This window comes from Suncus etruscus, chromosome 20 (assembly GCF_024139225.1).
Source record: "Suncus etruscus isolate mSunEtr1 chromosome 20, mSunEtr1.pri.cur, whole genome shotgun sequence".
NCBI classification, from domain to species: Eukaryota; Metazoa; Chordata; class Mammalia; order Eulipotyphla; family Soricidae; genus Suncus; species Suncus etruscus.
The window spans coordinates 33,467,166-33,479,133 of NC_064867.1; the positions used below are offsets into that span (position 1 = coordinate 33,467,166).

General features: G+C 46.7%; 1 protein-coding gene across 4 annotated transcripts in view; it reads left to right on the plus strand.

Moving 5' to 3' along the window:
* The first annotated feature begins 7,872 nt into the window (after positions 1-7,872).
* The window catches only part of TAMM41 (TAM41 mitochondrial translocator assembly and maintenance homolog), a 33,886-nt gene continuing 29,790 nt past the window's right edge, over positions 7,873-11,968 (plus strand). For 3 of the 4 annotated variants that reach the window (XR_007491867.1, XM_049766305.1, XM_049766306.1), the window contains exons 1-2: positions 7,873-8,211; positions 10,979-11,161. Coding sequence is in view for 3 of the 4 variants with exons in the window: in XM_049766305.1 (XP_049622262.1) it covers positions 8,068-8,211; positions 10,979-11,161 (327 nt within the window). In the remaining variant the exon portion in view is untranslated. Of the gene's footprint in view, positions 8,212-9,717; positions 9,827-10,978; positions 11,162-11,968 lie in introns of all 4 variants that reach the window. The other variant, XM_049766307.1, reaches the window with a different exon arrangement.

An 11,968-nucleotide genomic window follows, 5' to 3' on the forward strand; every position in this document is an offset into this window, starting at 1 on the left:
GTTTTATCTAGGTTTACCTTAAATTGGAGAACCAGCTGGTTCTAAGCACCTTCTCTTGCCTCTTGCTGCTATTCAGCCCCGGTCAGAAGCACTAAACTGTGTGAGAAAGACGGTGTTTCTTGGGCATCCCAAAACGTGTATTCAAATCATGACTCCACCTTTCTCCAAAGGGTGACTTGAGAAATTGGCTTATTTTATGTGTTGACTTATGAGCCACAACCAGTGGTGCTCAGAGCTTACTCCTGGCTCTGGGCTTAGGGGGCCATGCATATGTGGTGCCAAGGATTGAACTAATAGGGTCGGGAATTCCACATGCATCCCAATGACTCCAAGAGGCAGAGATCATGCAAAAGCAAGGGGTTTGGTTTTATTATGCCAGCGTATGCTGGGGCTCCCAACATGGCTTAGCATAAGCCAGAGGATGAGAGCCCCGAACCAGATCTAACAAGCCTTTATATAACTTTTCAGTGGAAAATTATAGTAGGGTAGTTGGGTGTTACACTTGACATTTGCTCAGTTACATTTTTGCAAGCTTTTTGCAAGTCACAAGGTTTACAACAGTTAAAATGTCAAGGGCAAGTCCTTGGAATTTAGGAAGGGGTGGGGTCGTGAAGCTCAACAGTTAAAATATATCTTTTGGTCAAGGGCAAGGTTTTTAGGATTTAGGAAGGGGTGGGATTTAGGGCGTTAAGGGCGAGTCCCTGGGAAGCTGCAGAGAAAAATTATTTTATTTCTTTTACTTTTCAGAACCTGAGTCAGCCACATGCAAGGCAAGCAGCCTAGTACTGGCCCTATTTTATTTTATTTTATTTATTTATTTATTTATTTATTTATTTATTTTTTAAACATGCATTTATTTATTTATTTGTTTATTTATTTTGGTTATTGGACACACCTGGCGGCGCTCAGGGGTCACTTCTGACTGTTCTCAGAAATCACTCCTGGCAGGCACAGGGAACCATATGGGATGCTGAGAATCGAATCCGGGCCCACCCAGGCCCACCACAGGTTGGCAGAGTGCAATGCAAACGCCTTACCGCTGTGCTATCACTCCAGCCCCTATTTTACTTTATTTTATTCTATTTTATTTTACTTTTGGTTTTTTTGGGTCACACCCGGCAGCTCTCAGGGGTTACTCCTGACTCCACGCTCAGAAATCACTCCTGGCAGGCTCAGGGGACCATATGGGATGCCGGGATTCAAACTGCCGTCCTTCTGCATGCAAGGCAAATGCCTTACCCTATGCTATCGCTCCAGCCCCCCGACTTACTTTATTTAGATTTAAGGGCCACATCTGGCAATGCTTAGAGATTACCCTTGGCTCTGTGCTCAGAGATCATTCCTGGTGGAATTCAAGAGACCATGTGTGATGCAAGAGATCAAACTTGAGTCAGCCACATGCAAAGCAAGCACTCTACTTGCTGTATCATTGTTCCATGCCTCCTTTATTTTAGGTACCATAGTTTATACAATTGTTAATGCCACACCCTCCATCAGAGTGTCTCCTTCCCTCTACCATACTCCAATGTTGCCCCTCATCCCCATGGTAAGCTTTTTACCAAGACCAGTTCTAAGTTTCTGGTGCTGTTGGGCAATCTTTATTCTCTTACTATGGTTCTTTGTTTTGGGGCCACACCCAGTGATGCTCAAGGGTTACTCCTGGCTAGGCTCTCAGAAATCACTCCTGGCTTGAGGACCATATGGGATGCCAGGATTCGTCCTAGGCTTAGCACGTCCTAGGTTAGCACGTAGAAGGCAAACGCCCTACCACTGCGCCATGGCTCCAGCCCCTATGGTTCTTTATATCTTACATATATAAAAGATCATTTTATGTATGTCTCTCTTGTTCTGACATAGCATGGTACTCTCCAGATCCATTCATATAACAACAAATTACACAATTTCATCTTTCCTTAAAGCCGAGTATTATTATTATTAGTTTTTGGGTCACACCCTGCAGTGCTCAGGGGTTACTCCTAGCTCTATGCTCAGAAATCACTCCTGGCAGGCTAAGGGGACCATATGGGATGCCGGGATTCGAACCACAGGCCTTCTGCATGCAAGGAAAATGCCTTGCCTTCATGCTATCTCTCCAGCCCTAAAGCCAAGTATTATTATACTGTGTACATGTATCATAGATTTTTTTTTATCCTCTTGTCTGTTCTGGGTCACATGGGATACCTGGATTAAATCTCTTCTTAGGGCCTCTGATTTTCATGATCCAATATTTAAATTGTTATAAAAATATATCTTGGGCTGGAGAAATAGTATGTATAGCATATAGGGCACTTACTTTGCATGCAACCAACCCCTGTTTGATCCAGGCACTGCACATGGTCCCCTAAGCACCAAGGATTAATCTCTATGTATAGAGCTATGAATAAGCCTTGAGTGCCTCCAGGTGTGATCCAACAGCCATCAACTGGTATTTTATGGAATTGCTTCAGGAAAACAATCTTAGAGAATCTGCCTCAGAGATCTTTGGAGAAATGAATAATAAGCTCTTGAGGGGGGTGGAAAGATAGCACAGCAATAGGGCATTTGCCTTGCATGCACCTGACCCGGGACCTGGGTTTGATCCCCGCATTCCATATGGTCCCCCATCCCATAGGGTGCCCCGAGCCTGCCAGGAGCGATTTCTGAGTGTAGAGCCAGGAATAACCCCTGAGCGCCGCTGGGTGTGGCCCCAAAACAAAAAAATAACAAAAAAAAAAATATTGGGATAGCAAGAGCAAATGACTTGCACCACTGGACCATTCTTCTTCATCTCAAGACACTTCCATGCACCCCTCAAGGCCTGGCTCATATGCCCATGCCCCTGAAATCTCTCCTATGCCCCAGAAAAGATGAACACCCTTTGTCAGAGTTCCTGCCAAGGCTGGCTACTAGGTTTCTCACTAGACCCAGCCTGGCCTGGCTTGGCTGACTCTCCAGCTGACCTTGAGCTCCAGCAGGACTGTGGCCTTGTTTCTTTTCTTTTTGTGTGTGGGGGGGACACACCCGGCAGCGTTCAGGGGTTACTCCTGGCTCTGTGCTCAGAAATCAGTCCTGGCAGGCTTGGGGGGACCATAAGGGATGCCGGGATTTGAGCCATCGTCCTTCTGCATTCAAGGCAAATGCCTTACCTCCATGCTGTCTCTCTGGCCCCTGTGGTCTTGTTTCTTTTTTTTTTTTTTTTTTTTTGGTTTTTCGGGCCACACCCATTTGATGCTCAGGGGTTACTCCTGGCTAAGCGCTCAGAAATTGCCCCTGGCTTAGGGGGACCATATGGGACGCGGGGGGATTGAACCGAGGTCGCGATCTTTCCTTGGCTAGCGCTTGCAAGGCAGACACCTTACCTCTAGCGCCACCTCGCCGGCCCCTGTGATCTTGTTTCAATATAATCCTCAGAGTTGGGCCCAGAGTCTGAATCATTATTTTCCATATGGAATCAGTCTTTTTTTTTTTTTTTTTTTTTTGGTTTTTGGGCCACACCCGGTAACGCTCAGGGGTTACTCCTGGCTATGCGCTCAGAAGTTGCTCCTGGCTTGGGGGGCCATATGGGACACCAGGGGATGAACCGCGGTCCATCCAAGGCTAGCGCAGGCAAGGCACCTTACCTCTAGCGCCACCGCCCGGCCCCCGGAATCAGTCTTTAGCTCATGATGCAACTCTAAATGCAGGTTTTTTTAGTTAATTAATTTTATTGATTGATTGATTTGTTGTTTGAAAGGCACACCTGGGTGCTCAGAATTTATTCCTGGCTCTGCACTCAAAAATCAACTCTGGCTTGCTCTGAAGATCTTGTGGAATGCCAGGGTTCAAATGAGTTGGCTGGATACAACACAAGTGTCTTATGCACTGTACTATCTCTATGGCCCTGAATACAGTTTCTTACCTGGTGTCCCAAACTCTTCTTTCTTGACTTCACCCAGGCAAACAGTAAATGTCACATCCCTATTCTGAACCCTTCTAGGTCAATAGAGAATGGAGGCAGAAGTGGGGCCAGTCCAGGTTTTAGCTCCATTTCCCACATGCATGCATGATCCTAAAAGTGTTGATACATGTTACCCTCTTGTAGCAGTAATTGATAATTGGTAACAGTAATTTCAGGGGACATACTCCCTGCACATGCCCTCGAAATTAAACCTGACATGCCCCCTGGATGTGCCCCCTGTAACTGACAAGTTGGACAGTTGAGGAGTGACCAGGGGAAAGTCAGGGGCAGAGCCTGCCAGCCATGGAGATGAAGCATAGGTAAGATACTGCTGCTTCTCAATTTTTCTCATTTTTCTCTCTCAAAGCTGGGACCTCCAGGCCTCTCCCCTGACACTCTCTGGCCAGTAAATTACCTATTTCTGTCAGACACCCCACCCCACCTGCAGCAGCAGACTTCAGACTGGGAATAAAATGATACCATGCAGGGCCGGGAAGGTGGCACTAGAGGTAAGGTGTCTGCCTTGCAAGCTCTAGTTCGATTCCCCGGCATCCCATATGGTCCCCCCCAAGCCAGGGGCGATTTCTGAGCATATAGCCAGGAGTAAACCCTGAGCGTCAAACAGGTATGGCCCAAAAACCAAAAAAAAAAAAAAAATGATACCATGCAAAAAAATAAAACAAAACAAACAAACAAACAAAAAACTGGGGGCTGGAGAGATAGCATGGAGGTAAAGCATTTGCCTTGCATGCAGAAGGTCGGTGGTTTGAACCCCAGCATCCCATATGGTCTCCCGTGCCTGCCAGGGGTGATTTCTGAGTGTAGAGCCAGGAGGAACCCCTGAGTGCTGCTGGGTGTAACCCAAAAACAAACCAAAAAAAAAATGATACCATGATTTCTCCCCCCTTTTCCCCACACTTGGGCCCCAGTGGTCACTACATTTTGGCATCTCTGGTGGGCATCTCACACCTCTCCCACCTACCCACTCCCGCAGCCAGGTCCCTGAGCCCTTGCAGTCTTGCAGCTTTGTGGCATTTGCAACTGGCACCCGAATATAAGAATATGCCTTTCACACTCACTTTCTGCTTCTTTATCTCTGAATAGGAAGCATCAGCCTTGGCAAAGGCATTCGAGATGTCCCAGTGGAAAATGCATAAAGTATGTGTCAACACTTCCCAAATGATAGCTGGAGTTCAAAACTGGCTCTTCTCATTAGCACCTCTCCCAGGGATCCTGGGCTCACCAGAAACTGCCCTAAAATGAGAGCAACCCCAAGGCCAAGGAGAAAAGTGTCTTCTTCAATCTTAAAATGAGATACATGGGCTAGAGCGATAGTACAGAAAAGATGACATTTGCGTGACATGCGACCAACCCAGGTTCAATCTCCATCATCCCAGACAGTCCCCTAAGCACTGCCAAAAGTAACCCCCAAACACAGCTGGTATGGCCAAAAACAAACAAACAAAAACAAACAAATAAATAAAATTAAATGTAAATTATCAGAGAATATCGATGACAGCATACTCATTTATGAGGATTTTTCCCACAAGGGCTGTCATGATAGGTATTGGAATCACAGACAGATGTACAAATGATCGCTGGCATCTCCAGAGGGCAGGACTGTTTTTGCCTTTCATGTTTTGTTTTCTGTTTTCCTAATCCTTCAAACTCAGCAGTTCCAGAGCTGTAAAGAAGGCAAAGGACACATAAAACACTCGCAAGTACTCAGTGGGTTTGAACTTTACCATGCAGTGTTACGCTGTGCAAATCTTTTTTTTTGTTTTGTTTTGTTTTTTAATTTTTTTAAATTTATTTAAACACCTTAATTACATACATGATTGTGTTTGGGTTTCAGTCATGTAAAGAACACCACCCATCACCAGTGCAACATTCCCATCACCAATGTCCCAAGTCTCCCTTCTTCCCACCCGACCCCCACCTGTACTCTAGACAGGCTCTCCATTTTCCTCATACATTCTCATTATTAGGACAGTTCAAAATGTAGTTATTTCCCTAACTAAACTCATCACTCTTTGTGGTGAGCTTCCTGAGGTGAGCTGGAACTTCCAGCTCTTTTCTCTTTTGTGTCTGAAAATTATTATTACAAGGGTGTCTTTCATTTTTCTTAAAACCCATAGATGAGTGAGACCATTCTGCGTTTTTCTCTCTCTCTCTGACTTATTTCACTCAGCATAATAGATTCCATGTACATCCATGTATAGGAAAATTTCATGACTTCATCTCTCCTGACAGCTGCATAATATTCCATTGTGTATATGTACCACAGTTTCTTTAGCCATTCGTCTGTTGAAGGGCATCTTGGTTGTTTCCAGAGTCTTGCTATGGTAAATAGTGCTGCAATGAATATAGGTGTAAGGAAGGGGTTTTTGTATTGTATTTTTGTGTTCCTAGGGTATATTCCTAGGAGTGGTATAGCTGTGCAAATCTTACTTCATTCACCTGCAAACCACAGGAATGGTTTTCAAGTTATTTATTTAGAATTTAAAATGTGGTTGGAGGTACCACACAGTAGGACATCCAGCAGGTAGGATATCTGCCTTGTACTCTGCTAACAGGAGTTTTATCCTTAGCATCCCATAAGGTCCCTGAAGCCCACCAAGAGTAATCCCTGAATGCAGAGTCAGGAATAAGCCCTGAGCACTGCTGGGTGTGCCCACCCAAAAAAAATAAAATAAAATAAAAAAGAAATGAGGAGCTGGAACAGTGGCTTAAGCAGTAAGGCGTTTGTCTTGCAGGCGCTAACCTAGAATGGACTTCAATGCCCCGGCGTCCGAAATAGTCCCTCAAGCCAGGAGAAAGAGTGCAGAGCCAGGAGTAATCCCTGAGCTGGGAGGGGGAGGAGAAGGAGGAGAAGGAAGGAGGAGGAGGAGGAGAAATGGAAGAAAAAGAGAAATGAAAGAAGAAATGGAAGGAGAAATGAAAGAAGGAGGAGGAGGAGGAGGAGGAGGAGGAGGAGAAGAAGAAGAAGAAGAAGAAGAAGAAGAAGAAGGAGGAGGAGGAGGAGGAGGAGGAGGAGGAGGAGAAGGAGGAGGAGGAGAAGGAGAAGAAGAAGGAGGAGGAGGAGGAGAAGGAGGAGAAGGAGAAGGAGGAGAAGGAGAAGGAGGAGGAGAAGAAGGAGGAGGAGGAGGAGGAGGAGAAGAAGAAGGAGGAGGAGGAGGAGGAGGAGGAGAAGGAGGAGGAGAAGAAGAAGAAGAAGAAGAAGAAGAAGAAGAAGAAGAAGAAGAAGAAGAAGAAGAAGAAGGAGGAGGAGGAGGAGGAGGAGGAGGAGGGGAAGGAGGAGGAGGAGGAGAAGGAGAAGAAGAAGAAGAAGAAGAAGAAGAAGAAGAAGAAGAAGAAGAAGAAGAAGAAGAAGAAGAAGAAGAAGAAGAGGAGGAGGAGGAAGAAGAAGTGGAAGAAGAAGTGGAAGAAAGGGAGGGGCAAAGGAGGGGAAGGGAGAGGAAGGAGAATAAAGGAGAGGAGAGAGAAGAGAGAGCAGAGAGAACAGAGAAAAGAGAGGAGAGGGGAGAGGAGAGAGGAGAAGGGAGAGAGAAGAGATATAATAGAGGATAATAAAAGAGGAGAGAAAGAGATGAGAGAGAAAAGAGAGGGGAAAGAGAGGAGAGAGGAGAGAGAAGAGATATAATAGGGGATAATAAAAGAGAGGAGAGAACGAGAGAAAGAGATGAGAGAGAAAAGAGGGGAAAGAGAGAAGAGAGGAGAGAGGAGAGAACTTGTGCTTCGGTTGCAGTGCCTTCTGCAGTCTACAGTCTGAAATCTGCAGCTTGGTCCTCCCACCAGCAGAGGTCGCTGCGGAGCCTCGAGAACCCCCCCCCAACATGCGCGCGCATCTCCTTCCTTCCTGTGCCCGGAAAATGCACACGCGCAGTGAGTACAGGCCCGGGAACTGCGCGTGCGCAGTGCGCACAGGGGGTGGGGCCAGGGCTGGCCTTTCTAGGTAGATGTTTGCAAGTCCCTTGGCTGGATTGGGGAGTTTCCCTGGCACCCTGAGTCCGGCCTGGTGCCTGCAGACCCCACAACCTGGATTTGCACCTCCACCTGCACTCTTTGCATCCTCCTGAGCCACCTGCAGCGGTGTCTGGGTTCTGACTCAGCTTGGGGCTAGGCCCTGCCCAGCCCAGCTAGGCCCATGCATGGCCCTGCAGGCCTTGCAAGCCCTGCAGAGCTCGGGGGTGGCTTTCCGCAAGATCCTGGCTCACTTCCCCGAGGACCTGAGCTTGGCTTTTGCCTATGGCTCGGGGGTGTTCCGCCAGGCGGGGCCCAGTTCCAACCAGAAGGTGAGACCACCCTCCCACCACCACCACGCAACCCCCTGCAGGAGCCTCAGAGCTGCAGGTTTGCCTCGTTACGGGCCCCCCAAGTGCCCTGGGACGACACATCAAGTTTGCAAAGCCGTGGAGGCAGCCCCTAGGGTGCAGGAGACGAAAGATGGAGATCTGGGGGGTCTGGGGGAGCTGATGCTGAGGCGAGATGGCAAGTCAAGGATGGGACGGGTTGGATGTACACAGGCCGGTCCAGTGTCTTGACCCTGGCTGAGCAGGGGGATGTTGTGGGCAGCTTAGGAAAGGACACACACCACCCCTAGGCTCTCCCCTTTGCAGAGACGCTGGTTTCTCACACACACTTAGGAAAAAGAAGGTCACACACTTAGGAAAAGGAAGGATACACACCCCTAGGCTCTTCCCTTTACTTAGGAAAAGGAAGGACACAAACCCACACACTTAGGAAAAGGAATATCACACACACACCACACCACTCTCCCCTAGGCTCTTCCCTTTGCAGGGACGGTGGTTTGATTGGTTGGAAGACACCTGGGCTGCATGCACAGCTTGGCTTGAAAATTACATCTATGTGCAAAAAGAAAAACAAAACAAGCATGTCCTGGCTTCCAGGGACCCCCAGACTCATAAGAGGACCATAGCAACCTTGGGGGCGGTCACCGGCCAGTCAGTGTCCAAAGAACCTGTGAACTGTGGCACGGGTCCCGACATAGCAACCACATAGCAATTTTCTTGGCATTGCTACACTTTCCTCATTTGTAAATATATATAGAGAGAAAAGAGCTTGCTTCCAAGGTGGAGGTAGGATTAGAGGCAGCACGAAAATATTTGAGGGTGAGGGAGGACAGTATTTCCCACCTAAATGAGACTCTGACTTGCTTTTTTTCTTGGCCAAACCTTATTTGCAGTTGTTTTTTTTTTTTCAACTTAAACAGAGCAGAGAGGGAGAAGGCCAGGTCCTGGAGCCTCTGTACAGCAGTTTGGATGCTGCACAAGCAGACATAGGTTCCATTACCAGAACCCCATATTGTGCTCTGAGCACAGACCCAGGAGCGGGACCAGAAAGGGAAGGGCAAGGTTTGGAGAGGGCCTGTCTTGGCACAACTGGTGTTCCAAGCTGGATTTGTCTTCCTTCCGGAGTTCCCACAGTACTTACCCACTCATGATTATCTTTAGAGAAAAGAGGAAAGAGTGTCCATGGCGGCAGGGCCTCCTATATCTGCAAATTTAGCTTGTAATATGTCCTTGGACTCAATTGGATTCCTAACTTCCTGGTGAGGCTATTTCACAGGGCTTTGCTTTATAAAGCCTATAAATGGATCGATACTTAAGTAATCCTTGCCACTAAATTGATGACCTGGGAGAGTAATCATAGTGCATGATTAGTAATCAGAATAGATCAGAAGCTTTTCCTCCTGAACCCTTCCAACATTTTACAAGATTGAGATATAGCAGACTTTAGGAAAACACAATTTTTTTACATTTTATTTTATTTGTTTTTAGGGTGCCAGGATCAAACCCAGGCTCTAACACTTGCAAGGCATGTGCTGTACCCCAGAACCTCATCACTGACCTGTAGAAGAAACTCTGGGCCGGAGTAATAGTACAGCAGGTAGGGAAGGCACTTGCCTTGCACCTGGCCCACCAGTGTTTGATTCCTGGCACCCCATATAGTCCCCCAAGCCCACCAGGAATAAACTCCAATTACTGCTAATGTGGCCTAAAACAAAAAAAGCAAATATATGAGAATATATCTTCGTATTCTGAGTGGAGTTAGTACAGTTTATGTTCTTTCATGTCCATTGAGTGATCATTTCTTGGTCTCCCCTAGCAGCTTGCTCCACCTCAAGACCTGTCAGCTCAAAAATAAAATAAAATAAAATAAATAAAAATAAAAATAAAAAGACCTGTCAGCTCTTTGAGGTGCTCTTGATTTGGCTGATGGGTGGGGAACTGAAGAAGGGAGATTCCCCTTCCATGATGCTTTATAGGGTCCATCTGTTGGGGCTTGATCTGGAGAGAGCTCAGTACACTGAGATCCTTGTTTGATCACCACTGCATGATCCCTTAAGTACTATCTCCAGCAGCCCCTGAGAATGAAGTGGATTGTAGCTCCTGAGCACCACCAAGTATGGCTCCAAAACCAAAACAAGATTGAAGTACATAAGTGAAAGACGGTATTGCTCAGCATGTCTTAACTGGGGCCCCAAGGTCCCCTTAGATGCCCCCAAAATATTCCATGGGGTCCACAGGTGAAAACTGTATGTGGGAACATAAGATTAGGAGATCACAGGAAGGAAACTAGGGGACAGAAGGGACTGTAAGTGACATTGGTGAGATAAGAGTCGATGGTGAAGTTGGACCCTAGGTGAGTAGAGAAGCATCCACCAGCCTCTTAGGGAGAATAACTCAGTTTATTTTGGGTGGGAAAGGGATATTTATATTAGGGGAGAGTGGGGTATAGACACTGTATCAGCCTATCAGGTAGGGTGTAAGAGGGGATTAAAACAGGGTGTGTGCTTAGGGTGATGTGCTACATGGGGTAGGCACATCCTCACAGGACTTCATGCCCATGTTTCTTGCTGCAATTTGAGTTAGAAACTCACTGTGTCCCTTGATGTCTTTTTCTACAAGCCTGGCAAAGCAGTGGCCCCAATAGGGCTATGTGGGCCTGCCTACAGGTTACAGGAGCAGGCCAGCATGACAGCATGTTATCTGTATTGATGTATTGATGAACTAAGCCAAGCTGCTCTCATCCTCACAGGATTCTATGCTTGACTTCGTGTTTGCTGTGGATGACCCTCTCGCTTGGCATAAAAGGAACCTGAAGAAAAATTGGAACCATTACTCTTTCCTCAAAATCTTGGGGCCCAAGACCATCACAGCCATCCAAAACAACTATGGCGCAGGGGTGTACTACAATACGCTGGTCATGTGTGATGGGAAGGTGAGTGACCAAGGGAGAGACCTTAACTGTTGTGACATCTGCCTGCCTGGGGTCTATGTGCTCAGAACGGGTCATGGTGGCCAAATTTGCTATTTCCGTTTTTTTTTTTTTTTTTTTTTTTGGTTTGTTTTGGGATCACACCTGGTGGTGCTCAGGCATTACTCTTGGCTCTGCTTTTCAGAAATCACACTTAGCAGGTTTCAGGGAACCCTCTGTGATACTGGCGTTTGAACCAGTGTCAACTGTGAGCAAGGCAAACGCCCACCCCATTTTACTATAGCTTTCTTATTTTTCATCTTTGACAAAGTTTGCTACAAACCAAACTACTCTAGAAAAGGTCCAGAGAGGGACCAGAGAGATAGGATGGAGGTAAGGCATTTGCCTTGCAAGCAGAAGGACGGTGGTTCAAATCCTAACATCCCATATGGTCCCCCAAGCCTGCCAGGAGCGATTTCTGAGCAGAGAGCCAGGAGTAACCTCTGAGCACTGCCAGGTGTGACCCAAAAACCAAAAAGAAAAGAACAGAAAAGGGCCAGAGAAACAGTACAGTGGGTAGGGCACTTGCCTTACATAAACCCAATCTGGGTCTGACCCACAACACTGCAGAGGGTCCCCTAAGACTTGCATAGATATCTGGGCCCTACCTCCAGTTTTTGTGGTTTTTTTTTTTTTTTTTTTTTCAGTCAATCAGGATCGATTTGGAGGCTTTCGGCTTTTGAGTTGAAACACATTTGTTATATAATAACATTGAGATTTATTGCAATATGGTGACCACAGTAAGTTTAGTGGTCCTCCTTCCCTATACTG